Here is a 26,817-nt window from a genome sequence, read left to right as displayed (position 1 = left end):
CTCTCTCTCTCAAGACTAGGTATGCAAAATTCATTCTAGACAATATACGTACCAACAAAGTTCCAGGTCCAGATGGAATTCCTCCAATTGTTTTGAAATAGCGTTTCCCAGAACTTGCTCCTGTTCTAGCTAAATTATTCAGACTACCGTATGCATACGTACTTCTTCATTCCCTAATTCTTGGAAAGAAGCCAATATCCACACAATTCCGAAGAAAGGAAGTTCCTCTGACCCCTCTGATTACAGACCAATAGCTAGCACATCTTCTCTTGGTAAAGTATTTGAGATTGTAATTAATAAGCACATTGTTAAACAGCTTGAATCTAACAACTTAATTAGTGATAGACAATGTGGTTCTCGCCAGGAAAAATCCACTGTTGATATACTCAATCTTCTGACCCATACCATCCATCAGTCAACTGATCAATATGGAGAAACTCATGCAATAACCCTTGATATTTCTAAAGCTTTTGACAAAGTGTGACACCATTCCCTGCTATCCAAACTCTTTTGCTATAGCTTGTCATCTTTTGTTCCTCTAAGTTCCTCACATCTCAGCGACAGAAGGATAAGAGTAAAAGTAGATGTATAGTCCAATTTCTACTCAATTAATGTCGGCGTGCCACAAGGATCAGTTCTGGCTCCAACCCTATCCCTAATTCATATCAATGATCTCTGTCACCCATAATCCCATTCATTCATATGCAGATGACTCAGCACTTCACAGTTAATTCACACTTAATTACACATCCACAAAGCTTAAAATCTCTAACTCACAACTCAGTACAGCAATCTCCATAAATCACGAATTATCTAAGATCACTGAATGGGGACAAAATAACACTGCATCATTCAACACTAGGAAAACCAAAAATATACAATTTACTAATAGTCAGGTATTGCCTGATTCCTATATTACCTTCAGTGCTACTAATAATCCCATCTCTAAAAGGATTGAAATTCTCTGTGTTTCACCTACCAATGCCCACAGTTGGACCTTTCATGTTAGATCACTTATTAAAACCACTTAAAAGAAACTTGAATTATTATACAGAGTCTGCAGCTTCATCACTGACGAGCAGTTAGTTGTATATTACAAAAGTCATGTGCACTCTCAGCTGCAATATTACTCACCCTTGTGGAATAGATGTGAAGTTGCACTAAAACAATTGGACAAAATTCAGAAGACAGCTATTAGAATTACTAATAACCGTACTATTACAAATGAACTACCTCCCCTACAAGAAAGAAGGAATGCTGCCTCTCTTGTATATTTTACAGGTAGGGTACTTTTATGGCAAATGCTCAGACAAAGTTGCATCCATTGTGCCACCTGTTCGCACCTTCCTCCACGCTAAATGGGCATCTGGCAGTGCTCATGACTGAACTGTCACACTGCCATATTGCAGAACTTTTGTCCATCGGAATTCTTTTATTCCCCGAATTGTATCTCTTTGGAACTCGCTTCCCCAGAGTTGTTTCCCCCTAACCTTAAACTTATTTCTGTTCAAGTCCAACTGTTACAGATTTTTTTTCATGGATGGACGAGACTTGTAATCTGGTGTCTGGATGATTTTTATTCTGTTGCTTTTCTTTCCTCTGCTTTGTTACTGTAAAAAACAAAAAAACAAACTGGGACGAGGTTGTAAAGAGAAATTAACACATCTTGAGATGAAAAATATGTATATGGTTGAGTGTCCGGGAAGAGAGAATATCGGGATGGTCCGAAAATAGCCGTGCACTTGATATTTACTGCTCGATATCTTTATGTGTGACTAGAATGGCTCGGTCTCCTGGTGTGGGCGTGGGAGTAGAAAATAATATTACGTGTTGCTGGGGTGGCTCAGGTTCCTGGTGTGGGCGTGGGAGTAGAAAATAATGGATGTTTCTGGGATGGCTTGGTCTCCTTGTGTGGGCGTGGGAGTAGAAAATAATATTATGTATTGCTGGGACGGCTCGGTCTCCTGGTGTGGGCATGGGAGTGACAGTGGGAGTGGGATATAATATACGAGGCTGAATAGACACTGAAAACGCCGACTGAGCCGTTCCGGCAACACAAGAGATCGTCCGGCGGAGTGGAACAGGAACACTACATATAGACCACACTGTATAAACCCCCAGTCTTGAACTTTGTTGTTGTTATTGTTGTTGGCATTATTGTTGTTATTGTTGTAATCCTAGACTCATCTGAACTTGAACCCAGTGGACTGTAGGCTGAAGCCATCCTCCTGCAATCCACCATCCTTCTTTTCGGGGGATGGGGAGGGAGATGAGGAACATTTGTTACACCAGCCAACAGAACCAGCCATTTACACCAGTGCCACCACGGGAAGACTTGCCTCCTACAGCCCACAAACATCTCACAGTTACATTAGAATGAGTGTTAATCCTTTCAGTCCGATGACGTGGTTTATATTCGGTTTTTACTTCCACAGCCAATAGGTCAGAGTGGATGAAGATAGGAGAGGCCTTTGTTCTGCAGCGGACTGACTCAGGCAGGTGATGATGATGTTGTTGATGATGATGATGATGATGATGATGACGATGATGTTGATGATGATATTCTACCGCCACGGGTTTATTCAGTTGTGGAGAGACTTTTCGAATGGGAACAATTAGATACATCAGTCACTAATCCCTTCAGTAATTATGGTTTCTCCAAAGTTAGAATATATCGTTTGGTGTTAGCAAGATTGAAATTTAGAATACGTCATCGAACTGAAGGGGTTAAGAGAAAATACGAAACCCAAGGACCACTCAGGGCGAGCAACATCTGCTGCCTTTAATCGGTGTCAGGGCCCAAACTTTGTCGTAGCCAAGTGACTGGACTTTCAACCAATTGTTCTCAGAATTGAATTACTTCACCCTTGCCTGAGGCTCAACCTTCCATTAATCATCTTCAAATCGAATCAAATATCTTTGAGTTGGCCTTGCCCTGTGACCTTAACATTGACCTATTATTCAAAAAAACATTATTTGACCCTCAACTCTTCCACCAACCTAGGTTCAAATCGATTAAAAATGAAGAGTACTTTTCGCAGCCATACAAGCCTAAACACAAAGACACAAACACACCGAGCAAAATAGTACACCCACCGCGCCACGGAGTGCTTTAGTGTAAGAACACTTCATTAGACTGAAAGGGTTAAAAAGAGAGGCCATACTTACTTTACTTGCTCTGGGTATACGGCCGGTGCATGTGCCGGTTGGGGGAAGATGGACGCCCCTGCCCAGCATAATCCTGGGTCACCCCTGGGCAAGACATAGTACCCGTTACCCTACCAAAAGGTCGTAAGTGGATGGTTACTAGAGCGTCCCAAGTTTGCATGTTGATAGGATCTGGCTGCTTGTTTCTTACCCAGAGGGGGTTATGGACAATATATTTGCTGTGTGATTTTTTACTTGATCTGATGATATTTGGAGGTCCTGACGTTTGACCGCTTTTTTTCTTTCATTCACAGATAATAGCGACAACAAGGTCAGATACCAATGTGTGGCTTCATGAAAAGTCTCCAATATCTGAGCTGGGTAAATCTCGTTTACCAAGTATTATGGATGTGTTACTCCTCTTCCTTTATCATAACCACACCCAAAGTAAGACAGATTTACAGAGCATCATGGCTGTAATAACGGCTGTCTTCAAAATGTGGTCCAGAACCAATTCGATTATGGCAACTGCCTTTGCTCATGCATCAACGAAGCTCTGATCTTTGATTAAGAGGAACAAGAGCAAGAGTGGAATGACGTACAGCATGCAGCGTGGGGTATTCATGGCTGATAATGAGGATACTTTTGATACTGTTTGCTCAGATGCCCTGAATCGGCGAGATATCCTTCTTGAAAACAAGAAATTTCTCATTTCCCAAGGGGCTGATCCGCAAGGGAGTTATATGGGCACTGAGGATCGCAAAATCAATTTAGCTGCACAAAAGAGGCATGAAAAGAAAATATCTCTAAAACGAGCTCATTGGCGACAAGCAGAAGAGGCCTTAGCTGTTGGAGTCACAGGGGAGGCATTCTGTGACAGCAGCAGCACATCGTCGGCTGATGACAATGAAGCCATTGCTTATGGACCAAACCCAACAAAAGTTCCTCAAAATGATCACCTGAAAGACAGTATTAGTGACCTAGACCTGGCAGCGACTTGGGATCATGAGGGCCTCTCTGCTCGGCATGCAACAGCAGCCAATGCTGCGAATGCAAAATCCATGGGTCTTGGTCTTGAAAAGGTTCCATCGAAGTGCACGGTCCACCTCTTCCGCCAAAAGGTTCGGTCAGCAGCAGGGACCCATATTACTGGCCGCCTCGTATGCTTCAGCCTCGACCACAGCTCCACAGGGACTCGAAACTACTTCCTGATGTCGGATGCAACCTCAACCCAGTTGACTGGATTGTTGTTTTAGTGACTGGGGATGGCGTGAAAGAGCTTTTTGGAGTACTGAATACAAAGAGAGGAACAGGGCAGCAAGTGGCAAATGCAGTCCTTCATTCTCTCACCTCAACAGAGATTGATAAGATCATAGGCTTGATAATTGACATGATAATTTCGAACACAAGGCTAGTGCAGGGGGCGTGTATGTGTTTGTGGGAGAAGTTAAGGCGATCTCTTCTGTGGCTAGCTTGCCGTCATCACGTTCGTGAAATTCTCCTGAAGGATGTCTTTGTCGTGTGCCTAGGAAACCTCCTGGCCCTGAAATTCTGCTGTTCAAGAGATGCAAGGAGGCTTGACCATCAATGATCCACTGTCATTTGGATACGTTTGACGGTGATTCAGTCGCTATAGCCTTCATTAATGTTAATGCCTGCCTCTCACAAATGCAACTCGTATTGGATTTTCTGGGTAATGTCCTGAGAACCGGAAACCATTCTCGAGAGGATTATTAAGAGCTACTTCGATTGAGCCCCCTGTACCTCGGGGGAGACTTAGGACACTACAGGCTTTTGGCCCCAGGAGCATGTCATCAGGACAGATTGACAAAAGCTATATACAGCGTGAAGATAGCACTATTTCAGTCCTAGTTCTCCAAACTCAGTCACCAAGAGTGGCAGGAAGTGCGCTGTGTGGCCCACTTCGTGAGTCTCGTATACGTGCGTCACTGGCACGAGGCTTCTGTCGCCATCAAAGCACCTAAAAAAGACGTCAGCCTTTGAAAAGTATTGTGCCAGTACCCTGAGAAGAACTTTGGTAACATACAGTAGCTTACCAAGCTATGCTCCATCACCTGTGGTATATCTTGGAAGACTTGATCTGTCTTGTACTGCTTGACAACAGAGTTAATGACGATGAGAAACGTGAAATGACGGCCAATCTGAAGAAGCGTCCAGTGAAGGGACTGAAGCAGGTTTATGGCAAAGGGCTCCAATTGGCTGGCCTCCTTAGTCCATGGGTGACGATCCTGTCCACCAAACTGTTCTAATCTCTCCAGGTTGAGCCCATGTTCCTTGCCAGAGGCCCTTCAACATGGCACTCTGACGGTAACTTCCGTCATGCAAAGAAACCAGCAGAAGACCTGAAGGTGGTCAATGATGCAGTAGAGAGAGGTATCACCCTCATTGAGAAATTCCCAAACAAACCTCTGTGCCGCGATGAAGAAGGCCTCCAATTCCTCCTACGGACTGTCTACTTCCACTGACAGACTGTAAAAAGGAAAAGAATGATGGCAGACCTCATAAAGCAGATGTTTATGTAAAATACATTGATGCTAAGATGATATTGAGGGCTTTTGTTTATTTTATTCATTTTTGAGAGTGTCAGTTGTTCCAGTAAGTTTGGCTAAAGAAGAACTTATCAAATAAAGTATTGTGTTATTTAAATATCAGTAGCAGTTGTTTCATTGGCTAACACTGAAAATATAAATTGAAGTATTCAATCGTAGGGACCTTTAATTAACCTTCAGTCTTTCTGAAATTTTGTATGAAGTTTTTTGACGCGGGACACCAGCGGGGCACAAGATGAGCAAGATTGCATCTCGATACTTTTTTCTCCACCCTTACATTTTGGGACACCCTAATGGTTGCCATCGTCCCTAGAGGTTCTAGGCCGGGGGCAGTGACTTGGCCTACCGTGGAAATAACGTGGGGGCAAGGCCCCGGAACTGACCATGCACAACACTCCCAGGCAGGGAAGTCATTCATATTTACCAAGTACTCAAAGTCGGGACTGAGTCTACTACTCATACATATCTCCTATACACAGCTCATCCTCTTGGGAGCTACGGTATGCCTCCTCCTTTTTCCCTGCACCTCGCCAAACGGAAAGACCCTGTTAACACCTTAGCGAGGCGCCGTCTGCCACAGGAAGGTATCTGCTTGTTGTGGTCGATGGGTCTGATCGGGTAGGCAGATCGGGGTAGAGCAACAATTACAGCTTCACTTGCTAGATGAAAGATATACGTATCAGTGATATTCTACCCTACAGGATCTCTCTGACGTCATCCAGGACCAGTGTGTGTTTACGAAACTGGTAGTGGTGTGGGGGTGACGGTGATTTCTATTACACCACCTGACTTCACCTTCATCCTGCAGCGATGGAAGCAGTCAACACCTTCATTAAAAGAATAACAGGTGAGTTAAAACACACACACACACACACACACACACACACACACACACACAGACCATGAGTGATGAGACGAGTGGGGACGGAGTGGGATGGAGTGAGGGAGGGTAAGGTCAGGGTACCATAACCTCTGGAGGATGGCAGGTCACACCTCACCTCAGTAAAACCATTTGACACTGCTCAGAAGGAAATGATGATGCTCAAGTTCAGTCCGACTTGAAATTATTAAAAGTAGATTTCCTCTTAAACTCAATAAGAATGTTTATGGTTTTTTTTTATAAAAGATATTCCAGATATTTTTAACAATTTCTGCTACAGTGTACAGCAAATATGATTCACAGAAAGATAAAAAAAATTAATATCCCATGATAGTGTTCCATATAATTAACGTAGATGAGGAAAATATCACTAGAAATATGTTTTTCAATATCTTCAGGATCTCATTTTTGAAACGTTCTCATCGACCTCTTGATGTTTGTACATTAAACTGAAAATTATTTTCAAGGTCTGTGTCAGCCTGTCTAAGCGCACGAAAGGCTGCATTCAGGAAGGAGGAAATTTGTTCTGCCTGATAAAATGTATTAAATCGGTTTATAGTGATGTACTGATATTTTCCGTGATAGTATTATTGTTGTGTGAAGTGAATGTTGTGTTAGAGTTGTGGTATTATCGGGGTGATGTTTTCGGTACTGACAGCCAAGGTTTCAGTGTCCTTATTGTCTTATAAGGATGGCACAGTGTAACGTACGTGTATGTGTGTGTGTGTGTGTGTGTGTGTGTGTGTGTGTGTGTGTGTGTGTGTGTGTTTGAGGGTGCCACGATACGATCCGCGTATTAACTCCACAGGATGGGTGCCGGCTCGGGTAGTCCTGGGCTCCATGGCGCTGCTGGGGTTCATCAACCTGTCCCTGGTGCGAGTCAACCTGTGGATGTGGGTGTGGGTAAACTGGGGTAGAGTATTAACAACATCTAATACCAACAGGCTGGTTGCCAGCCAGGGTGGCTCTGGGCGCCATGGCGTGGCTGGGGTTCATCAACCTGTACATGGTGCGAATCAATCTGTCCGTCATCATCGTTGCCATGGTTGGACGCAACACATCCGATGCCACCCACTCCTACTGCCACAACATTACAGGTAACCTAGGCTAGGCCTACTGTCACTATTACAGGTAGCCAGGCTAGGCCTACTGCCACAACATTACAGGTAGCCTAGGCTAGGCCTACTGCCACAACATTACAGGTAGCCTAGGCTAGGCCTACTGCCACAGCATTACAGGTAGCCTAAGCTAGGCCTACTGCCACAACATTACAGGTAGCCTATGCTAGGCCTACTGTCACTATCACAGGTAGCCTAGGCTAGGCCTACTGCCACAACATTACAGATAGCCTATGCTAGGCCTACTGTCACTATCACAGGTAGCCTAGGCTAGGCCTACTGTCACTATTAAAGATAGCCAGGCTAGGCCTATTGTCACTATTACATGTAACCTAGGCTAGGCCTACTGCCACAACATTACAGGTAGCCTAGGCTAGGCCTACCGTCATTGTTACAAGTAGCCAGGCTAGGCCTACACCACCCATTCTTTTTGCAAAAATACTTTTCTCAGAGAGAGGGTAGCCTAGGCCTACACGGACCAGGATGCGATCATTTAGTCCTCACCAGCTCGGGTTTAGGTTAAAGTTTTGTTTATGTCACGCCTAAACTGTAAATAGTAAAACAGAACAATGACAATAAACAGCATTCACAGAACGACGTTATAACTTTTTAATAAATACTGCTCCTCCGAAATATTTCTGAAATCAGAGCATATGTAATCATCCCTACATTTAGGTACAGACTATGGCATTTTACACACACACACACACACACACACACACACACACACACTGACCCCCTTGGCCGTACTAATGTAATAGTGTGTACTGTTGTGTTGCAGGTGGCGATGTGGGTGAGAACCAGTCGGACACCACCACCACCACAGGAGCCCTTCAGGTGACCCTGCCACCAGCTACATTACATATTAACCATCACATAACAGCACCACCAAACTTGCTTCTCTTGATGTTTAGCACACACACACACACACACACACACACACACACACAGATATATATAATGGTTGTGCAAACCATTTTTCACTTATTCGGAATCTGTTGCTAATTTAATTAGGGCTGGTGTATCATTCTATGTGATTTCCTTTCTGTTGACAGTGCTGCTTGTCCCAGTCAATAGTTCCAGCCACTGTTAACTGTTCATTGACTCTCTCCCTGTCCTTCGGTGCTGTCATTGGTCGGCTGTTGTAACGGGTGGTGCAGCAGGGAGAGTTCGACTGGAGTGAGACCATCCAGGGTCTGGTGCTGGGCAGCTTCATCTACGGATATGCTCTGACGCAGGTCACGTCAGGTTCACAGCAAGTCCTCTAGTTTCACTGTTAAGGAACTGTGACAACAAGTTAGGACAAAACGCCTCTTGGATGTTAATGTGGTCATGAGTACCAGTAACTGTAATTGCATATAAAGTTAATATTTATGTACAATAATCTTCATAACAGTGCTTGTGTGGATGGATTTTGAATGTGTGTGTGTGTGTGTGTGTGTGTGTGTGTGTGTGTGTGTGTGTGTGTGTGTGTGTGTGTGTGTGTTGCAGGTGGTGGGTGGTCGGCTGGCGGAGGTGTATGGTGTGAAGTGGGTGTTTGGTGGGTGCATCCTGGCGGGGGGCATGAGCAACCTGCTGTCTCCGGCGGCTGCCAGACTCCACTACGGGGCCCTTATCGCACTCAGGGTGTTGCAGGGCCTCCTTCAGGTTAGTCCTTCCCCTCGACTTCATTGTATCACCTACGCAGACGTATTTATGTTATGACAAACACATCTATTGACTGTGTGCCTTCCGTCCCGCCAAGAAACCGCCATAGTAGGGTAAAGAAACGAGTGTGCTGAACTAACAAATGGGTGGTATGAGGTGAAATATTGGTTGGGCTGTGGCGTTAGGGTAGGAAAATATAGTATACACTTTAAAAATTAGTGTTTTGAATTTCTCACCACTCTCTACTTTTCCATGAGTCCACCATGAGGTCACAGTTCATTTAAAGCAGACATTAAAAAGGGTTAGGGGTATATGGATATAATAAGTGGAGAGAATTATACTCTAGAAATACAAGATATTTATTACTTACAAATATCTGTTAGACAATGCTGCACAGATTTAGCCAGATGCAGCCACAAGACAGAGGGAGTGAGCTAGACTAATATGTAATTATATATAAAGAGTGAGAGAGGAAATAAAGCCCTTCACTGATAGGTAATGACAAACCTACACACAGATTCTGGCGCCTGTGTAGGAGTAGTTTGCCACAGCCACTAACCAGAGTAGATATTGCCCTGTCGTATTTCATTGGTGACCCAAAGCTCTGTTAAATACAATTGTTTGATACACCCCTTTGACCTGGGCACCAATCTGTGTATAATTTCGAGTGAAGTTAGTTAGATATACATAATTACTGGATGTGAGCAGGTCAACCAAGCCAGAGAGTTATCCTAAGAGAGTAATTAACGGTGGTGTATCGTAAGTTTGAAGTAACAGTATATCTTTAACATCAGTAAACCTGGGTAGGTAACGCAGATATCGCTGATACTACCAAGAAAACTACCGGTGTTTACATACAAGGTGGGAATTATGTATAAAGTATGGAAGAATGGTAGCGTATGGTAGGCTGGACGAATTATAACGAAGGGTATAGATAAACTACGAAATGAACAGAATATGGCGTCTATTAAATGTAAAGATATAATACTGTAGGTAGTAATTTTAAATTCACTAATTATACGCAAATTAAATTATAAGAACATGAGAGGATTATTGCAATAGGCCAGTAGCTCGTACAAGAGTGACTAGACGACTAGAAAAAGACAAGGATAGTAAAGAAGGACGTGGAGGAAGTGTATTGCCGGGTGTACGTTGCCTGTATCGTTGCCATGAAGGTGGCATAACAAACGACTCTGCAGATCTCGCAACACTTCCTCCAGAGCAATTTATTTACACGTTACACTTCAGTATCCTGCCATTTATTACTGAGGGAAACTATTTCCATATTAAGCCGGTAATAATAACATATCAGTGAATACTAATACGTGATATACTTTAATAAATCACTGACAAAAAGGAGCTACGAAGTCTACGATGCGGTGATACGCTAAATATCATGTCTGCTCTCCCACTTGTCTAGTCAGGCTTGATGTTTGGGAATAATTTTTGTGTACTGATGTCTTTCTCATTTTTGAAACAATCAGTAAGAGGTGCAGTAATACAGGTTTAACATCGATAGAGCAAATACAGTAAGGAAATGTTGTATTACACTTATATTAATGTAAATAATTACTGTCTGGGAGTAAAAATTCCATCACTTCATCTTCAATACTGAGTTAAATCACGATATTAACATTACAATACGATGCTAGTCTCAAAGAAGCGGTATGGAAAGGATGTAGAGCCATTGTGTTCATATTTTAACACGTGGGTGACATAAACTGCTACAGGACGAAAATCTGGGCCAAGTTAGAGTAAAAGAAGTGTAGGTTATCTTACTGCCTTCTGGATGCGAACCCGGTTAACTGCAGGCTGAAGTTTTCCATCTCCTGCAGTCTACCATCCTCTCAGGGTATGGGGATGGGATTAAGGGACATGGAGGCAGTGGACCCGCCATTTATATCGGTGCCACAGCGTGAAGGCGTCCCTGCTAACGCGTGAAGGTTTTGGTTGAATGTATTGCCTTATAGTAGTTACACTGGTAACTGGTAACCTGTAACCGGTAACTGGTAACTGGGTGTCTTCTGGTACTTAGGCTGTGTCGTGGCCCAGTATGTATGTCTGTTTGGCCCAGTGGATCCCGCCCGTGGAACGACCTCGCTTCATCGGATACGTCGCCTTCGGTAACCCTCTTGACCTCGTTTTACTCTGTTTCATGTCTGCTTCACCCTGTTACATGTGCAGTTTTGTACATGCCTCTGTTACATGTACTTGTTTCACTCAGATACATGTCCCTTCTTCACTCTGGTATATATGTACTATTTTACATGTCCTTATTCCACTCTGTTGCATGTTCCCCCTCTATTACACTGTTACATGTCCCTGCATCACTGTTACATGTCCCTGCATCACTGTTACATGTCCCTGCCTCACTGTTACATGTCCCTGCATCACTGTTACATGTCCCTGCATCATTGTTACATGTCCTTGCTTCACTTTTACATGTCCCTGCATCACTGTTACATGTCACTGCTTCACTGTTCCATGTCCTTGCTTCACTGTTATATGTCCCTGCTTCACTGTTGCATGTCCCTGCTTCATTGTTACATATCCTTGCTTCACTCTGTCACGTGTCCCTGCTTCACTCTCTGCTTCACTGTTACATGTCCCTGCTTCACTGTGTCACGTGTCCCTGCTTCACTCTCTGCTTCACTCTGTTACATGTCCCTGTTTCACTCTGTCGCATGTTCGTTTTTCCTTGGACTTCTGCAATAAGCATCTAAGTTTTAGTGTGTGTGTGTGTGTGTGTGTGTGTGTGTGTGTGTGTGTGTGTGTGTGTGTGTGTGTGTGTGTGTTCTTACCTTACCTAATTGTTCTTACCTAATTGTATCTTTACAGGAATGAGTCAAGCTTGTACTGTCCCGTGTCTTAAACCATATTTATCTTACATATCCTTAAATTTGTGAATTGTTTTGGCACACACTATTTCATTCGGTGGTGCATTCTATTGATCAATTGCTCTGTTTGGGAAACTGAATTTCCTTACGTCTTTATCACCTCTCTTCTTATGCAGTTTTTTTGCAGTGTCCTCTTGCTGATGCTTCTCCATATGTTAAGTAATCATTTATGTCTATTTTCTCCTTTCCTGATATGCTTTTATATAGCATTATCATGTCACCTCTTTTCCTTCTCTCCTGTAGTGTTGGTAGATTCAGTTTATTTAGTCTTTCTTCGTAGCTTAGGTCCCTTAAGCTTGGTATCCATCTTGTAGCGGCCCTTTGAACTTTTTCAATCTTGTCTATGTGCTTTTTGAGATGAGGACTCCAGACTACTGATGCATATTCCAGGGTTGGTCTAATGAATGATGTTATTATCCTTCTTAGCATGTCTTCATTTATGTATGTGAATGCTATTCTCATATTTGCAAGCAGTGTATACATGTTCCGTACCTTCTCGCTGATGTGGTCAGCCGGAGATAGTCTGTTATTGATAATCACACCTAGGTCTTTCTCTCTTTCTGATGTATATAGGGTTTTATTTCCTAACTTATAATCCCAATCAGGTCTTTTTCCACTTTTACCAAACTTGATTACATGACACTTGTCCACATTGAATTCCATTTGCCATGTACTACTCCATTCATGAAGTTTATTTAATTCTTCTTGTAGCTCTTTACAAGAGTCTGTGTTAGTAATTCTCCTTTGTATTTTTGCATCATCTGCAAACATATTCAGATAGCTCTCATTTCCAGTGTTACTGTTTATATCATTTACATCCACTAAAAACATGATTGGTGCCAGCACTGAACCCTGTGGTACTCCACTAGTCACTTCTTTCCATGATGAGTAGTTTCCTCTTAGTACTGTCCTCATTTCTCTTTTTATGAGAAAGTCTTGCATCCAACAAAACAGTTTGCCTCGAATTCCTCCTTGATGGTACAGTTTCCATAAAAGTCTTTGGTGTAGTACTTTGTCAAAAGCTTTCTTGAAATCTAAATAGATACTGTCCACCCATCCTTCCCTTTCCTGTATTGTGTTTGTTACTCTGTCATAGTAGCTTAACAGATTAGTAACACATGATTTTCCTTTTCTGAAACCAAACTGTCTTTCTGTTATCATACTGTGTTCTTCTAGATGATTTACCCAAGCTTTTCTTATAAGTTTTTCTAATACCTTGCTTACAACACTGGTCAGTGATACTGGTCGGTAGTTGAGTGGATTTTGTCTATTTCCTTTCTTGAATAAGGGGACAATATTTGCTTTTTTCCACATATCTGGTAGTTTACCTTGACTCAAGGATTTCTTGAAAATTAAAAATAATGGTTTACATAACTCCTTTGCACATTCTCGTAATACCCAACATGAAATTTCATCAGGACCACTTGCTTTTCCTCTGTCTAATCTACTTAACTCCTCCTGTATTACTTTTTCTCATTCATTCATTCATTCATTGCCAGACGCCATGTATCCCAGACGGGGTGGCCAATGGCTTAGAGTTAATTGTTTTACAGGGAGGGGCACTAATCCTCCACCAACCCCACTTGACATGTAGGGATGCCAACAGCATCTGGTGTTCCCAGGCGGTCACCCATCCAAGTACTAACCAGATCCAACGTTGCTTATTTGTATATCTGGTAGTATGTGTGGACATGCGTGTTCCACATAGTCCCTCTCAAAATTTTTTTCTTCTGTAAAAACTAATTGGAAATTCTTATTTAGTGCTTCACAAATATCTTTCTCTTGTGTATAAGTGATTCCCTCCTCCGTAATGGATTGTATTATATCTTTTACTTTAGTTTTGCTTCTGATATAGCTGTAAAACAGCTTTGGTTGATCACTACTTTTATTTATTATATCCTCCTCAAACTGTTTTTGGGCTTCCCTCCTTATTCTTGTATAGTCGTTTCTTGCCTGTTTGTAATTATTGTACGCCCTTTCACTATTGTGTCTTCTGTATCTATTCCACAACAAATCTCTTCTTTCTTTTGATTTTTTACATTCTGTATTGAACCATTTCTGTATTTTCTTATCTGCTTCTTTGTGCTGTGGGATGTACTTCTGGACTCCTATTTCATAAAAGTCACAAAAATTTTTATATACAGCATTTAAATCTTGTCCTCTAAGCTCATTTTCCCAATCAACTTCTAAGAAATACTTCTTTAGGTCTTGATAATTTCCCTTTTTATAGTTTAGGCTCTTTTTGTAACTATCATTGCTGTTTACTATGTCATATGCTATCCTGAATTATAGTTTAGTACTGCATGATCGCTTTTGCCGAGTGGAGGGTGATATATTAAACTGTCAATATCATTTTCTTGCCTTGTAAATATTAGATCTAGCACTGAAGGTACATCAAGTCCTCTTTTTCTGGTGGTTTCCCTCACATGTTGCGTTAAGAAAAACTCTTGTACGAGATCCAGGAGCTTTTTGTCCCAACAGCTTTCTTGGCTATTTATATCTAGAGTATTCCAATTTATATTTGTATTGAAGTCCCCAGTTAGTATAATTCTTTCCGATTTCTCTTCCATTTTATGTAGCAATGATCTTACACTCTGAATTGTACTCTCTGCCAGGTCCTCATATTCGTCTCTTTCCCATGTGTTTGATCTGGGTGGCATGTACAAATTTGCTACAATTACTTTACCTTCAGATGTGTCGATCTCTACTGCAATCAGTTCTACTTGTGATGGTATATCTAGTTTTATTTCCTTGACTTTTAGATTTTTCTTAGTTAATATTATAATTCCTCCTCCTTTTTTTAAATATCTGTCTCTTCTCCATATATTGTATTCCTCTAAGTTTAGTATGTCATTTGATATCCTTGGTATTAATTTTGTTTCAGTTAGGCATATTATTTGTGGTTCATTTTCTCTGACATAATCATTCATCTCTAGTAATTTAGATACCATTCCATCCACATTTGAGTACATCAACTTTATCATCTTGTTTATATACTTTTCCTGACATGGTTCTACTACCTTCCAACTTTTTCTTCCATCCTGTTTGTGTACCACTTTCGTACCTGCAATCCTATTACTTTGTAAAAAAATTTCTTCTTGTCCTCTTCTGATCTTCCCTCATTTTTTGTTTTTGCTTCCTCCCTTTTCTCTTTCAGTAATTCCATTTCCTCTTGTGTTAGACATCTTTTTACCCATACATTTTTGAACTCCTCTTTTTCCTTAAGATTCTTTGCATTTTTTAGTATCTCTTCCACAGTGTTTACACTCTGGAAAGTCACCTTTAGAGGTCTTGTCTTGCTTTTCTCATATTTCCCTAACCTTTTGTGTTCCTCTATGTCTTTATACAGATTTCCTCTGATACTTCTTTCAGTAAGCTCATTACATTTGCCATCTCCTTTTTGTCTCTTGTGATCTTGTTTTTAACTTCATCCTCTTCTATACCAGTGATTACTATTGATTTGTTTATCTCTACTGAATCTCTGACTAACTTTGGATTGTTTTGGATTATTCTTTTCACCTCCTTTTTAATGCTTTTTTCCTCCACCCTTGTTTCCAAGTCTTTCTTTACTTTCACCATTTCTGCATACGTCGTTTCTACATCATTTTTGTAGCTTTGCACAGCTTCATTTACTTGTGTTATCTTCTCCTCAATATCACTGCTCTGGTCAATAAGACTGCTAACTTGCCTAATTGTCTCTGTGTCAGTTTTGAACTCTTCCATAACACTCTCGTGATTGACTACTGTACTTGCCATTTCACTAATTTTCTTCCTAAGTGTACTCAATTCCACGGTTAGTTCACTGATGGTTGTGTCTTTCTTATTGGCCTACCTTCCTAGTTTTTCTATTTCTTCCTTTTGCAAGTGCATCTGCTTCTTTATTTCATCAATTTCATTTTTGAAAGCCATTTCTAGTTTGTTTACACGTTAAACCAGTCTATTGTAGGTCTCTACTTCAACCAGTTCTTAGTAGAAATCATCATTTTGCTTTTTACCTTTATCCCTTTTCTTTTACAAATTTGTTTTACTGAAGTATGTATCCATTTTGCAATACTTAAAGTGCAAAGCATATACTTACAATCTCCGTCTTGTTGTAAACAAACCTCAGAGATGACTCAGCGTATTCTTTCGTCTTGGTTCTATTTCCTGTTTTTACAAGTCTTGTTGACACTCATTATTTTTTTCCTTTTTATAATTAACAATCATTTAGTCTAACCTGGTACTGAGCTTGACTCATACAAAGATACTATTTAGGTAATGCCACTGGCCGTGATTGGTACGGAGCGCCGGTGTCACACGTCCACCTAGCTTGAATCCCTCTGTGTGTGTGTGTGTGTGTTTTACTGTGACTTTTCGGCAAGCCTCTAAGATATGACTCTAATAACATTTTTTTCTAGTGTCTAATATATACGGACGCCTGGTGGCCTAGTCGGTGAAGGCTTTCCAACTGGATGGGTCCGTAGGGGTTTGCATCCAAGGAAGTTTTGGGGTTTATTACTCACATAATGCCACTCAGGGATGTACGAGGCTGGTCACCCACGCCTTAAATGTCAGGACTGAGAACCCTAGGCCCGGACCCTACACTCCTGATGGGGCAGGAAAGGACTGGCTGATGTCTATTTATCTGTCTGTCTATTTAACTATCTATCTGTCTTCTTTGAATTGTCATACGCCTTAATCCTCTAAAGGATGTCCAGAAACAGATCACCTCCACGTCGCCCTGTCCACTGCCATTTGGATCCCATCTCTCGAACTCACATCACCCCTCTCTCACATGCCTCTTCACTCCACCTCATCTTCTATATCTCCCTCCCTCTCTTTTCCTCCACCTCACTCACATACACTCTAGTCAGTCTCTCAGTCTCCATTCTCTCCACGGCAATGACCTCTTGTTACGCTGCCACAGTATTGTTAGTGTAATCAGTCCATTCTCTCCACATGCCCAAACCATCTCAAAGGATTTCTCTTAACACCTCCAACCACACCCACTTCAGTATAACATCATTAACATATTTTTATTATTTTATTTCTGTTTACATGTTTATGTATTTATGTATTTATTATTTTTTATGTCAGGTTCAACACTGGGTACGGCCATAACTCTGCCACTGATGGGCCTGATAGTGGACGCTCTGGGATGGGCCGCCGCCTTCTACATCTCCGGGACGTTGTCTGTGGTGTGGTGTGTCATGTGGGCCCTCTTCATGCACAGCACCCCGGCTCAGCACCCTAGGTAGTGTTAGGTGATAGGGTAGGTGTTAGCAGCAGCAGCTGCACCGAATTCTTCATTATTATCATCGTTTTTGTCGTTATAATCATCTCTAGCATCATCATCATCATCAACGTCACCATTATCATCATCAGTGTCATAAGTCTCATCTACTTTATCATCATCGTCGTCGTCGTCGTCATTTTCATCGTAAATCATCACAATTATTATTATTACCATCATGGTCATCACAATTATCATTCTCATTATCATTGTCATTATCATCATCATTATTATCATCCCCATTATTATCATCATCATCATCATCTATCTGTCTGTTGGCCAGCTCCATGCTGCCCTTATTGTTGGTCACGTTTTCTTTCATAATTGTTTAATTGTGAGGGGCACTTCTACCCTTCAGAATTACCAGATTCCGACCAAACTTGGACACAATGACAAGTCTGTGACCTAGTTGTGTCCGCTTGGTTTTGGTTGCTAGGCAACTACTCGTTGCCTAACAACGGCCGAAAACCCGCTTTATTTCTTACTTTTACGTTTCGAGCTGTAGAAGCATTACTAGTGGGCGAACAAAGCTCTGACTTCTTTAGGCGCAATCTTGAGGTCATTCCCTATTGGAAGTGTGCCATCCATTTTTACCCTCTTCTCTAGTGTTCGAGTGGCAACCCTGCTCTCCAGTTGCTCAGTGGAATTGAATGAAAGTTAGTGTCGACACTCACTTCTAGTCACTGGCAGCGCCACCTAGAAGTCGTACCTTTGGTGGGCCATTCCGCGAATTTCAAGTTTTCTAGTTTCACGGCAAGAGGATGGAATTGAATGAAACTTTGCATGCATATAAACGTTAATGAATATTACAAGTCTGCTTCGTACATGCTTGACTTATATCTGCCAGGTCAGGGGTCAAAGGTCATCAAGTGCAGAAAAATGAAAGAGCTAAAAATTACTGTCTTGCTCGGCGAAATGCTAAGGCTCCAAAGATTAAACCCTGGCCATTGTTCTTGGATGGAATGTTGCACAGGAGAACCTCCACATAGAAATGACCCGTTCGCTGAAAAAGCTTTGTCCGCTTAGAGCTGGCCATCGTTGCCTATCAGCTTGTCTTTTTATAGCTAGAGGCCTTAATCCCGTAAGGGGTGAAAATTGCCCCCATGTCGCCCTGTCCCCCACCATTTCGCTGCCCTCCCACCACTTCACACACCCCTCTCTCACATACCGCTCCACTTTATCCCTACATCCTCGGTCTCCCCCTCCCCCACCCCCTCCACCTCACTCACATTCACCCTCCACGTTAACCTCTCGCTCTCCATCCTCCCCACATGGCCAAACCACCTCAGTGTATTTCTCCTAAGGCTTTCTGTCACATCCAACTGACACTACAACGTTCTTTCACTTTCTCATTTGTCAGTCTGTCTCTCCATGTAGCTCCACATGCTCCTCTCAAATAACTCATTTCCACTGCTCTCACTCTTAACTTGTGTCCTTTCAACAAGGTCCAAACTTTGCTTCCATATGTTAGAGTAGGTATCACAATACTGTCGTGCAGTGACTTTTTTACTTCCATGCTCACTTCCCTATTTCTTATGCTTTCAAAGAACCAGCAACCTTTCTTCCCTGTTGTACCCTTCCAAGCACTGCATCCTCTAAACCAGGGGTCGGGGAAGATTATTAGGGTATTACCCAAAAGTTTTTTTGAGTAAAAGGAAATTACCCCCAGACGTCAGAGTCAACAAAAACAAGCCAATTAAGTGTACACATGTGTCAATAGTACGGCGGCTAAGCAAAAGATATGATACATGATACATCGTTTTACATCTTGTTCATTAAAACTTACATCATTTATGTGAAGAATCAGTAGTACTATAATTATACAGTATGCATTTCCTGTCATACCGCACGCATTACCTCCAAAAATTTTAGATTTACCTCATTTGGGGTAATTTACCCCTGTTCCCCGACCCCTATTCTAAACTTCCATTCTTACTTGTCACACTACCCAGTTACTTAAATGCACTCACATTATCCATCATCATCATCATCATCATCGTCGTCGTCGTCATTGTTATTCTCATCATCATTATCATCACAATTATTATCATCATTATCATCGTTGCCATTATCATCTCTATTATCATCATTATCATCTCCATCATTATTATCATCAGCGTCGTCATGATGATGAGGATGACGATGTCGATCATTTTCCAGGATCAGTCCTGAGGAGCTTCAGTACATAGAGTCCGCCATCAGGACTTCCGGCACCAGCAGGATGGGGACGCCTCGGGTGCCCTGGCGACGCATACTAACAAGTCTGCCTGTGTGGGCCATCATCATCTGCGACGTGGGCAGCGCGTGGGGCATCTCCTTCTTCTTCAGCCAGCTCCCGACTTTCATGAAAAACATCCTCGGCTTTTCCATCAGAGAGGTTGCAATTCACTGATCTCTTCAGTCTTTTGATGTTTATTTTGTGTTCTTGTTACCTACGGACTGAGCCTGTAAGGGTCTGTGTCTGAGAGGTGGCTGGAATTTAGTGTGCACATGATGCCACTCAGGGAATAGGGAGGCTGGCCATCCTCGCTATAAATATTGGGACCGAGCAACCTAACCTCGGATTCCTACGCTCCTGATGGGGGGAAAAAAAGTAATGGATGATGGATAGATTGTTACTCCACAAATATTTTATTTAACTCAAGAAACATCCTGTACTGAAGGGGTTAATGATGGTTGTAACTAATCAGTGATAATTTGAATCTCAATTAATTTGACATCTCAGACAGGTAAAGGAGTTTCTGACCACGACTGTACTGTGATGAGCAAAAGTTCGTTGATAATGCCCTCCCACGGTTGTGTTTACGAACGATTCTCATTTCATCCTTAATGTCAGAGTATCCTTCCCTACGCATTTGTGTCGTGGGCTTCATATTGCCATTCATTCCATCTCTCTCTCTCTCTCTCTCTCTCTCTCTCTCTACCTACCTACCTACCTATCTACCTACCTACCTACTTACTGACCTACCTACCTGCCTGCCTACCTTCCTAGCTGTCAATCTATCTACATATCTGTCTGTCTACAATACAAATCACACCAGTCCAGCCGGTATGGAAATATCTGTCAATATCCACTATAACAGGACTAATATCTCCTTGTGGCCAGAACGGGGCCATCTCAGCTCTGCCCTTCCTCTGCCGATACATTGGCGCCATTGTCATGTCCTCCCTGGCCAGCTGGGTGATGGCAAAGGGACATCTCTCCATCCTCAACACACGCAGGGTCTTCAGCGTTATTGGTGAGTGGCAGCGATGTAGGGTTGACAGTTTTAGTATTTGTATTGAGTTAGAGGAAGGGCAGCCAAATGGCGGGGGCAGGGTGACGTGGAGGCAATGAGACTGTGGCTACCCATGACAGGATTAAAACGTCTGAATATATATATATATATAATATATATATATATATATATATATATATATATATATATATATGTGTGTGTGTGTGTGTGTGTGTGTGTGTGTGTGTGTGGAGAGAGAGAGAGAGAGAGAGTGCTGGAGAGGGACGCCTTCACGTGGTGGAGCAGATACAACTAGGTGGCTCTGCTGACTGATTATGCAAACGTCCCTTACTTCCTCTCGTCCCCTGAAAGACGAGGGATGGAGTGCAGAAAAGAGGGTAACTTCAGCCTTCAGTCCACCGGGTTCACATTCAGGATGAGCTTGAGGCAACGACAAGTACTGCAGCACAAGAATGTTTGAACTTAATGCCCATTGATTGATGAGGGTCGTTAAGATAAGTGATTAATTTCTAAGCCTCGGTCGTCCCTTAAAATGCGACATGCAGCAGTTGATGTTACACTCAGGTACCTTATTGTACAGCTGAGCAAACAGAGACAAGGATAGTGTTTGACAGCTGCACCTGGAGACATGCTTATTTAGGAAGTTTTTTTTTTTTTTCCCTTTATAATTGCAGTTTTAACAATTTCACTTTATTTCTTAGGAGCCTTCATGAAATTTTTATGCCGGCGAGTTTCTGACACCATTCGGGGAATATCAAGTAGTCTGAGAAATGATTTGCTGTTTGACAAGATACGAGTTCCATCCCAGTGTTGATGGTGTTGTGTGTTGTGTTGATGGTGCATGGTATATTGTGTTAGTGCCGGCAGTATTGATGGTGGTGCGTGGTGAGTTGTTACAGCCTCATTGTGTTGTTTTGCAGCATTGTTGATGATGCTACGTGTTGTGTTGTGTTGCAGCCATGTTAATCCCTGCAGTGATGGCGGTGATGTGTGTTGAATCGTATGTCAGCCTTGTTAGTGCTGGTAGTGTTGGTGATGGTGTGTGTTGTGTTGTTTTGCCCCCATGTTTGTGGCGGCAGTGTTGACGATGATGCATGTTGAGTTGCATTGTAGCAGTGTTAATGATGGTTGCAGGCATGATAATACCGGCAGTGTTGATGGTGGTGCTGATCCAAGTCGGGTGTGACTGGAGGGCCACCATCGCCATTTTCTGCATCGCCCTCTTCTTCAACGGCGCCGTCTGCAGTGCCCAGCTCGTCAACGTTACGGACATCACCCCAAACTTCGCAGGTAACCCAGAGGCATCGTATCCTGGGGCTAGGAAAATTGCTTTACCCTTTTCATATTAACCTGGCCAATTTCCATGGGGTTAGGAGGGTTACTATCTGCTTTTCACTCTAACTTGGCCCTAAATTGCCATCTCGCCGTCACTAGAGGCCTCATTCTCTTGGGATTAGGAAGAGTACTCATTTCACTTTAACTTGGCCTAAAATTCCCATCTCTCCATCTTGAATGATGAGTGGTAAGAATAGACTTGCAGCTGACACTATAGTATGATGCTGTTCAAGAAGATGTCTGATGGAAAAGATGCTGAGTTGCAATGTTGTCTTTAGCTGTCACTGAGCTACGTGAAACAAGATGCAAAGTATAAGAATATGGGCCAGGTTAAGAGGAAAGAATTATTAGCTGTTGCTCCTTAACCTGTCCCTGAACTTCATCATTTTGGAGCTTATATCAGGTAGTTCAGTGGCAGAAAAAGATGAAGGACCAGAGCAAGTGTCAGACAGGATCCACAGCACCACCACCGACGCTGGATTTGTGGGGTTCAGTTAGGAAAAAAGAAAAATCAGACAAAAGCCTCATACTCATAAAAAAAAAAAAAAAAAAACTCATGTAACCTCCTACAGGGACGGTGTTAGGCCTCAGCAACACCGCCTTCAGCATCATGGCCTTCATTGCTCCGGTGGTGACGGGCATCATCACTGACGGACAGGTAGGGCTCGGGGGGGTCATACCTGCTGGTGGGGCGTGTGCCTTATCACTTTACATCACACACTCACTTCTACCACGGCAGTGAATATAATTTCTCACTCTGTCTGTCTGTCTGTCTCTCTCTCTCTCTCTCTCTCTCTCTCTCTCTCTCTCTCTCTTTCTCTCTCTCTCTTTCTCTCTCTCTCTCTCTCTCTCTCTCTGTTCACACGGGAGTCGTCATCCCCAAATTTTAAGTCTCATTTATGGAGCACCTTTGAGTATAAAATATAGTTAGACTGCATACCACATTACAGTTAGCAGTCAGCAACGAGAAAGACAGACAGAGCCCATTTCATACCCGTGTCTCACAGATAAAACGAGCGCCAGTAATTTAATCCTTCCGCGATATCAGTCTTCAGAGATGCGGAAAAAAAAAAAAAAATCAGTGTGCCAAGGTCAGCTCAAGCCTCAGATATCATGAGCTGCTCATTTAGTGGGTGTGAAGCGTTTTATCTAGGTAATACATGTAAAGAAAAGGTTACACTGGTTACTGATTATCCGGTTAGTGAAGGTAATAACAGGTAATACAGGTAAATAAGAGGTTACACTGATTACTGATTATCCGGTTAATGAAGGTAATAACAGGTAATTGGTAAATAAGGTTACACTGATTACTGATTATCCGGTTAATGAAGGTAATAACAGGTAATTGGTAAATAAGGTTACACTGATTACTGATTATCCGGTTAGTGAAGGTAATAACAGTCTGCTTCACTGTTCTCTTGTCTTTTACTTGCTGTACTAATGCTTTCATCTCCCTCATTCACATCTATTTAGTGAGGAACGATTTTAGTCTCAGCGTAATATCCCTTATCTGATCAAGTCCTAAACCTGATTAAATCCTAAAGAACACGTCATGGCAAGTGTACAGACAAGATAAAAATGAATCTGACAGAATATGTTAAGATGTTTTGTTTCTGTAATCTATATTTATGGTACTGGAGGGGGACGCCACACCGTGTAGAGGAGCATTGATATAACAGGCTGGCTCTTCACTTCCTGTACCCCACAAAAAGAGCATGGTGAACCGCACGAGGGAGGTTGCTTCAGGCGGCAGTTCAGTGAGTTCAGATCCAGATGACCTTGGGCTCAAACAGTAACAATCTACATTTATAACTGCATCTTCTTGTGTGTGTGTGTGTGTGTGTGTGTGTGAGTGTATTAGTTCTCCCTCTATCTTTTATCTCTTCTTGCATTCCTGACCCTACCTAACCCTTTCTTTGGATGAAAAAAAAAAAAAAAGAGGTCGGTCGAGATGATGATGATGATGATGATGATGATGAGGAAGAGGAGGAGGAGGAGGAGGGGGGGAGGAGGAGGATACGTATGTGGCAGTGTGAGTGTGTGTGTGTGTGTGTGTGTGTGTGTGTGTGTGTGTGTGTGTGTGTGTTTAAAATGATGCTAATGTATGTGTCTGTGTGTGTGCAGCAAACCCTGGGCCAGTGGAAGAAGGTGTTCTGGGTGTGCGTGCCCACGAATGTCCTGACGGTGCTCTTCTTCCTGACCTTCGCCTCAGGCACCGTACAGCCCTGGAACTACCACCCCGAGGAAACCACAGACCCCGCAGCCACCACCATGATCACCGCCAACAACCCGGACGAGATGGAGGAGAACATGAAAGAACAGTTAACGCCTCTGCACCGGAACACAGAAGACAAGTAACACATTTCGCCACCACCACCACCACACCAATTCCACCCTTCAACCTAGACGAAACGGAGGAGAACATGAAGGAACAGTTAACGCCTGTCCACCGGAACACGGAAGACAAGGAACACATTTCGCCAAGTTCCCCATGTCCAGACGAGCAGGGGGAACGTAAAGGAGCAGTAACGAATCTCAGCATCACCAGCCCAGATGAATCAAAGCAATACAGAGGTGAAGTAAGTTTTCCCATCACACCCACCCAACAGGATCTGGACGGGAACATGAGGGAAATGGCAAGAGCCTCCGCCACAGCCATCACCACCACCATCAGCAACCCTTAGCACGAGAGAGGAATGTCAAATCTCAGGAAAGGATGTGATTTTGGTGGAAAAAATAATTGACCATGATGATGATTTTTTTTATTGTATCATTTTACACAGTTTGTGATATTTTTCAGACTGGTAGGGTGATGTCACTTTCTTTACTCCATCAATACCAAACAATAAAATCATCTGATAGCTAGGAACAGTGAAACGGCGTCATCGTACTGCCGAGTTAATAACAGTGACCAGGACAGAAAAGACGGTTAAAGCAGCCGAGAAAGACAAAGCTTTAGTCTTGTATATTATAAACTGCACACTAAAGCTATGAAGGATTTGAGAACTGTACCTTAAAAGAGTTACTAAATAAATAAGCTGCAAACTGACTCCTACAACATTCCTAAGATAATCCCTACAATTCATCACAATGTCACTTGCACACCATCTTAACGATTCTCTTCAGACTTCTGCACTCCTCATGTTCATCTCATTATTATTTTTCTGTATCAGCAATGCCTTACCATAATTACCTTTGCCTTGTCTGGCTGTGCGGCCGGAGCATGTGCCCAGCTCAGGGAAGATGGGCGCCCCTGCCCTGCATAGCCCCTGGTCACCCTTGGGCAAGATGTAGCACCCGTTAGCCCACAAAAGGCAGCAGGTGTATGGTTTCCATCATCCCAGGAGGTACCACCATGGGAGTATTGTAGAGCCATGGCCCGATAACTGGCCATACTCAACACTTACATGCAGGGAACTCAACTACATTTGCCAAGTAGTCAAAGTTTGGGCCGAGAACACTACTTATCCATTTCCTATACACAGCTCATCCTGTTGCGGGGCTATGCTTCTCCATTTTCGCAGCACCTTGCCATGTGCTTGAACCTTGCTCCACCCTGGCCAAGTGCTGTATGCCACAGGAAGGCGGCTGCTTGATTTTGGTCGATGGATCTACTGGGCCAGACAGACCGGTGTACAGCAACAACAATTTCTGGTTTGTCAAAGAAAATAAGGGAACTACAACTATTTCCACATATACTGTAAATACTGCACGGCCGGTTTGGTGGTGAGGGACGGCTTCATGTGGTAGTACCGGTATAACCTGGTGGCTTCACTGCCTGGTTATGCAAACGTCCCTCAACCACATCCCTAACCCCAAGGAGGGTAGTGGATTGCAGAAGAGCAAGTTAAGCCTGCAGTCCACTGAGTTCATATTTCAGAGGGTTTCCGAGGCTCAGCAGCTCTACGGGCAACTGATGGCGCAAGACAACAGACACCATTTTACCCGTAGGCGCTATTCTAAGTTGCTTTGGATAATTCGTTACACCTCTTCCCTAGCGATTTACTCTCAGTGTTAGATGTTAATATTTTTTGTACGTTATTAATGCACGCTCAGTTAGTAATAACATGACATAAATGACGTACAGTAAAACGTTGAAGTGTAAAATGTAAAATAAATCACTAAGGAAGAGGTGTTGCGATGCCTCCTACAGTGCCCAGGATACGGCCTTGTAAGACAACGAAAGACTGTGAACCGAATGTGCAGAATAAATCGCTAAGAAAGGGATGTTACGCAATCTATTAACATTGTACTTCGCTTCAGAGATGTTGGGTATCAGAGAGAAAGAGTAAGTAGTCCCACGTGGAAAATTGCCTCAACTGTGCCCTTACCAGCCTGATTGTTGCATAAAACGGCAAATATCACTTTTATTAGTGAGTTATTATTGTTGAGAAGCGAGATTTGCTGGTTAGGTAGTGCTGGAGTATGCCCGACGATTCTCGATTTTTTTCGCTAGATGTCAGAGTTGCCAGTTAGCCTGCTATTTTTGAGCGGAGGTATTATGTAGAATTATACAGTAATATTTGTGTTCTTTTTCTTTATAATGTTATATATATATATATATATATATATATATATATATATATATATATATATATATATATTTTTTAGTTAAATCATACAATGTTATCTCAGTTTATATGCTAAAGCATTTAGAGTGTAACGTAATGTAAGAGAACTTTGTATATTTTGGATGTTTCCGAGTTGGCAAC

The 26,817-nt window shown here is 42.5% G+C and overlaps 2 protein-coding genes across 2 annotated transcripts in view; both read left to right on the top strand.

The window, feature by feature from the left end:
- Positions 1 to 22,603, top strand: part of LOC145395011 (sialin-like) — a 90,588-nt gene extending 67,985 nt beyond the window's left edge. Inside the window, exons 2-12 of the mRNA XM_080268756.1 lie at positions 6,419 to 6,564; positions 7,542 to 7,694; positions 8,497 to 8,552; positions 8,876 to 8,953; positions 9,207 to 9,362; positions 11,398 to 11,485; positions 17,336 to 17,492; positions 19,692 to 19,908; positions 20,638 to 20,770; positions 21,905 to 22,060; positions 22,509 to 22,603. Of these exons, the coding sequence (XP_080124882.1) occupies positions 6,528 to 6,564; positions 7,542 to 7,694; positions 8,497 to 8,552; positions 8,876 to 8,953; positions 9,207 to 9,362; positions 11,398 to 11,485; positions 17,336 to 17,492; positions 19,692 to 19,908; positions 20,638 to 20,770; positions 21,905 to 22,060; positions 22,509 to 22,603 (1,326 nt within the window). The 5' untranslated portion in view covers positions 6,419 to 6,527. The remainder of the gene's footprint in view (positions 1 to 6,418; positions 6,565 to 7,541; positions 7,695 to 8,496; positions 8,553 to 8,875; positions 8,954 to 9,206; positions 9,363 to 11,397; positions 11,486 to 17,335; positions 17,493 to 19,691; positions 19,909 to 20,637; positions 20,771 to 21,904; positions 22,061 to 22,508) is intronic.
- A 77-nt stretch (positions 22,604 to 22,680) lies between these two features.
- Positions 22,681 to 24,482, top strand: LOC145394941 (sialin-like). Its single transcript, XM_080268690.1, has 2 exons — positions 22,681 to 22,763; positions 24,230 to 24,482. The coding sequence occupies exons 1-2, from the start codon at positions 22,716 to 22,718 to the stop codon at positions 24,461 to 24,463; spliced, it is 282 nt and encodes a 93-aa protein (XP_080124816.1). The 5' UTR covers positions 22,681 to 22,715; the 3' UTR covers positions 24,464 to 24,482.
- The last annotated feature ends 2,335 nt before the right edge of the window (positions 24,483 to 26,817 follow it).

This window comes from Coenobita brevimanus, chromosome 29, assembly GCF_032717465.1.
Source record: "Coenobita brevimanus isolate Jiangsu-jjx chromosome 29, ASM3271746v2, whole genome shotgun sequence".
In the NCBI taxonomy this organism is placed as follows: domain Eukaryota; kingdom Metazoa; phylum Arthropoda; class Malacostraca; order Decapoda; family Coenobitidae; genus Coenobita; species Coenobita brevimanus.
The sequence above is the reverse complement of the archived record's forward strand: the minus strand, read 5'-3'. Positions and strand labels throughout refer to the sequence as shown.